The sequence below is a fragment of the Capsicum annuum genome, chromosome 2, assembly GCF_002878395.1.
Source record: "Capsicum annuum cultivar UCD-10X-F1 chromosome 2, UCD10Xv1.1, whole genome shotgun sequence".
Taxonomy (NCBI): domain Eukaryota; kingdom Viridiplantae; phylum Streptophyta; class Magnoliopsida; order Solanales; family Solanaceae; genus Capsicum; species Capsicum annuum.
Window position 1 is genome coordinate 125454329 of NC_061112.1, and position 5606 is coordinate 125459934.

Genomic DNA, 5606 nt, shown 5'->3' on the forward strand with positions numbered 1-5606 from the left:
CATATAGGATATATGTTGAAAAATAATTTAAAATACTAAAGCTCAGATGTTTTTAAGAGAACTCAAATGTTTGTCCCCTTGTCTAAGGTCTTGTCTTTAATTTTAGTTAAATCAATTTAGTTATTACTAATAATAGCTTAATTTGAATCATTTTAAATAAAATTTATCAATTGATCATTCTATTAAGGACGAATACATTAATTGAAATTGTAAGTGGACTTATCGATTCATCTTTAATTTAGTCAAAATCAATTTAGTTATTACTAATAATGACTTAATTTGAATCATTTCAAATAAAATTGGTCGATTGATCACTTTTCTCGAGACGAATACACATAGTTGATCATGTAATTACTATGAGATTAATTGAAATTGTAAGTGAATTTATCAATTCATCTTTAATTTTAGTTATATCAACAATGGCTTAATTTGATTCATTTCAAATAAAATTGGTCAATTGATCACTCTACTCATGACGAATACACTTAGTTGATCATTTAATTACTATGAGATTAATTGAAATTGTAAGTTTATCTTTAATTTTAGTTAAATCAATTTAGTTATTACTAATAAGGACTTAATTTGAATTATTTCAAATAAAATTGATCGATTGATCACTGTACTCGGGACGAATACACTTAGTTAATTATGTAATTACGATGAGATTAATTGAAATTGTAAGTGAACTCACTAATTCATGTTTAATTTTAGTTAAATCAATATAGTTATTACTAATAATGACTTAATTTGAATCATTTAAAATAAAATTGGTTAAATAATTATTCTACTAAGGATGAAACACTTAATTGATCATGTAATTACTGAGATTAATTGAAATTGTAATTGAACTTACGAATTCATCTTTAATTTTAGTTAAATCAATATAGTTATTTCTAATAATGGTTTAATTTGAATTATTTCACATAAAATTGGTCAATTAATCATTCTACTCAGTACGAAACACTTAATTGATCATGTAATTACCATGAGAGTTATTGAAATCGTAATTGAACTTACTAATTCATCTTTAATTTTAGTTAAATCAATATAGTATTTTCTAATGATGACTTAGTTTGAATCATTTCAAATAAATTTGGTCAATTGATCACTCTACTCAGGACGAACATACTTAGATGATCGTGTATTACCATGAGATTAATTGAAACTGTAATTGAACTTATTAATTCATATTTTATTTTAGTAATCAATTTAGTCATTACTAATAATGACTTAATGTGAATCAATAGATGACTAACATGTTACAACAATTAATTCATCTATTGAAAATTATCAAACAGATATAGACATCTGTTGCAATAGATGCAACAGATGACTAAGTTGTTGCAATATATGACTCATCTATTGGAAATTACTAAATAGACAAAATATGTGTTGAAAAGCAATTTAAAATACTAAAGCTGAAATGTTTTTTAGGAGAACTCAAACGTTTTCCCCTCTGTCTAAGGTCTTGTCTTCAATTATAGTTAAATCAATTTAATTATTATTAATAATTGCTTAATTTGAATCAACAAATGACTACCTGTTATAAGCATTTATTGCAACAGATGACTAACTTGTTGCAACAAATAGGTGATCTGTTGAAAAATAATTAAAATACTAGGGAACTCAAATATTTTTAGGAGAACTCAAATGTTTGTCCCATTGTCTTAAAGACTTGTCTTTAATTTTAGCTAAATCAATTTAGTTATTACTAATAATAGCTTAATTTGAATCAACAGATGACTAACATGTTGCAACAGATGATTCATCTGTTGAAAATTATCAAACAAATAGAAAATCTGTTATAATAGATGGGTCATTCATTAGAAAGCAATTAAAATACTAGGGAACTTAAATATTTTTAGGAGAACTCAAACGTTTGTCCCCTTGATCCTTTTGCATTTGATGTATGATACACTATTTTTGTCTTCTTTATCTGTTTCATAAAATTTTTCATGTGTTTCACTTATTCGTTGTGCCCTTGTTGAAATTTTTGAAAATTTTTTAGGTCAAATTTTGTTCGTATATCACTTGGACATTACTTCATAGGTGATTTTGTAAGTATAATTTTGATTTTTGTTGAATTTTTTATTTGGTATAGCTGCTACTGCTACAATGGATAGAACCTGCAATATGAATCCAACATATGAGTCATTTATTGCAACAAGTGAGTAATCTGTTGCAACAGATGACTAATCTGTTGCAACAGATGACCCATATGTTGGATTCATATTACAACACTATAATACGAATCCAATAGATGAGTAATCTGTTGCAACAAATTAGTCATATATGTTGCAATAGATTACTCATCTTTTGCAACAGATTAGTCAATATGTTGTAACAGATTACTCATCTGTGCAACAGATTACCCATCTGTGCAACAGATTAGTCATATATGTTGCAACGGATTACTCATCTGTTGGATTCACATTACATGTTTTATCCATTGTTGAAAAAACAGCAGTAGCAGATACACCCAGATGAGAAATTCAACTAAAAATTATAATTTTACTTACTAAAATACCTATAAGTAATTCCCAAGTGATACACGAATAAAATTTGACCTAAAAAAATTTGATCAAGTAGCAATAGTAGCGGTAATAATAATGTTCAACAACAAGAAGATGATGATGGACAAGAAGAGATGATAATGAAGAACAATATGATGATAATGAAGAAGATGATGATGAATAAAGCAACAACAATGAACAACAAAAATCACGAAGAGAGAGAAAACTCCAATAAATGAGAAGAGAGAGAAACGTGCCTTCTTTTCCCCTCCATTTCTAGTTATATTAGGTTTTACATTGGATCAAAGTGTAAATTAAAAAACTTGTGGGTTATTTTCAAACTTTTCTTACTTTCTTAATCCTAAAGTAATTGTCACCTCCACTCAATTATTAAGACTTGGGTCACTCACACCTCATTTTAAAACTCTTTTGTCACCTAGAGCTCAAAGCCCCATGTCACAGCCTACTATAAACTACATATATGTATTATATTACTTACAACTTTTATAATGAAAAATACTTCCCTATGTTGGTGAAATTACAATTAACTTACAACAGAAAATTACAAGTGAAGAAAATAAAAGAATATGTTCTTCTTCGGCTGAGGCACGGATATCTCGCTTTCTTTAAAGAAATTCAAGCCCACTGCAGCAAATGTTTCACCGGTCCAGCAGTAATCTTCTTGACTTGTCCCCTCCAGGATACAACAGCCTTTTCTCAAAGAACAACTCAACAACTCTGAACAAGAGTTGAGTTCAAAACTCCACCAAAAGAACACCCCCCTTCAACTAATGAACTCTTTTTTTTAACTATCTTTTGTGAACTCTCAATTATCTTGTGTATATGTGTACCAAAACTATGAAAGACTACCTCTATTTATAGGTGAGAAATCTTCCATGCAATGAATAAGAATGAATGTGGAGTAGTAAAGATAGAATATCAATGGCTTAGAGGTTACAAGAGTTACATGAGTTGCACCACATAAAGAACAGGGTAATGGTGAAATTAAGAATGAAAGTTACAAAAGTTACATGAAACTTATGTCCACATTCTACCACCACTAACTATTGTCATAAAACACAAGGAAATAAAGAGGGAGTAAAGCTCTTGGACGTTTTTTGGAGGCTGAATTATCAGCCATGCAAACGTATGTGGATTACTGCCAAATAAAGGTCATTAACTCTTTCAAGATTAATAAGTGAGAGCTGCTGCCAAGAATGTAACTTAAGCCATGCAGCCACTGGCGTCCAACATTAAGTCTTTTAATATAAATGAGACAAATTAATAAAAATATTAAATCATAATTTTCATATCAAGTAAGTAATAACAAGCCTTTCTGTTTCTTCAATCCGAACTCGAAGATACTCCAGAGTTTGTCATAACTCCCAGAGTTTGCCATACTTAGCAATATAGGTTCCAGCCCATGATGTTATCAGTCACCATGCAAGTTTTTCTTCATGACTATTTTCAAGAATGTACACAACATAAAGACTCAATAGCCATAATCTTCTTCTTTTACTCATGTCAAATGTTGATAGATTTGAAGATCATGCAACTAGGTAGACATCACGTACACTGAAAAAAAAACACACATGCAGTCCAATAAACTGTGGCATCCTGCTCCACAGACACCATTGTCTTTCAAGTATATATAAGAAAACGGTTAAAAGACATCCAAGACCACCTTCATCAGAAGGTATAGTGAGGCTGCTGATGAAATGCATGTGGCATTGTGGCGGGTCGAATTTTTGGGCTACATAACTCTCTCTCCAGTCCTTTATTTCAAGAAATTCATACTTTTGCACAACCAAGATTTATTAAGGAATTGAGCTTGTGGTTCCAGCTATGAGCTAACAAACAAGTTTGATTCATCAAAATTCTTGGTGTTAGAACCACAACTAAATGTATTCTTAAGAATGTGGAATGGCATGATAACAATTGTTTAACTTTAGAACACTGGGGCAACATGCTTCCTCCTCCATTTCAGAGTTTGGCCCATCTCTTCTCTTTCTTTAGTGCTTGTACTCCATGGTAACTTGTAGTGGGCCATTTGTCTTTTCTTTGCTGCCACTCCAACAGTATCATCAAACCGCTGCAATAAGGAAAAGAAGTATGAAAGTAAACAATAAGAAGATATTCAACAGAATATTTTTTGTTATTAACCTATTGTGTTGATTAAACTCCCAACTTCTTGGTACAAGCAAATTATCAAGAATGGCCTACTCTATGAGTTCTCTGGCATTTAACTGCCTTGACATTGTACCTGTTTCTCTAGTATGTGCACCCTTTGGAAACTCATAAATAGGAAAACCAATGAAGACAACGAGATCGACGAAGATATTTGCATCCTCTTTGGTGTATTGAAGATTGAAGGGCTCTCTTTAGTAGATTTTGGTCATGAACAGATACAAACAGGCAGAGAGGGGAACACCAGATGCTCTAGCAAGATTTTTGGATACAGATGATGTGTATGACTACAATTTCCAGGTATATAGGCGATAGATTTCCAATTTGAGTAAAAAACATATCCTAATTCCAGTAACATATTCCTCCCAAATATTCTCTCATGCTCCAAAGTACCAATATTACTCTCTCGCTTACATGGTGCAATTCAAGCCGTAGATTTTGGAATGAGGATTTGCATAGAGTTGCTATAGAGTACCAGAATATAAGAGATGACCAACTCTTACAAAGGCTTGAAAGAGAAGAAAAATAAGAAGAAAGAGGTGAAGTCATTAAAAGTCAATAAGATAGTTAAAATTATCTTTCTAATGATTTTGAATACTCCAATGAAAGGAATACATTTGCTTATTACAGTTTGAATGTTACAAAGCGTAAGACAAGTAGTCGTACCTTGAAGCAGAGGCCTTCATAAACATCACAAATGGGATATTCAATTGGACAGCAAAAGTCTGATCCACGACAGCAAACACCATTCTCAAAAGGACAGCAGTGATGAATTAAGCATATGCCAAAGAAATGCAACTCGCAGCAACATGTTTCATCTTCAGGACAATAATACCAATCTCCACATTCATTTGGTTTTGGAAAAGGTGGTGGAGGGGGCGGAGGGCATGGTGGTGGAGGGGGTGG

At 31.5% G+C, this 5606-nt stretch overlaps 1 protein-coding gene across 1 annotated transcript in view; it reads right to left on the reverse strand.

The window, feature by feature from the left end:
- Positions 1-4310: 4310 nt before the first annotated feature.
- The window catches only part of LOC107859272 (low-temperature-induced cysteine proteinase), a 7722-nt gene continuing 6426 nt past the window's right edge, over positions 4311-5606 (reverse strand). The window contains exons 5-6 of the mRNA XM_047406860.1: positions 5367-5602; positions 4311-4605 (exon numbers count right to left, since the gene is read on the reverse strand). Coding sequence (XP_047262816.1) covers positions 4462-4605; positions 5367-5602 — 380 coding nt within the window. The 3' untranslated portion in view covers positions 4311-4461. The remainder of the gene's footprint in view (positions 4606-5366; positions 5603-5606) is intronic.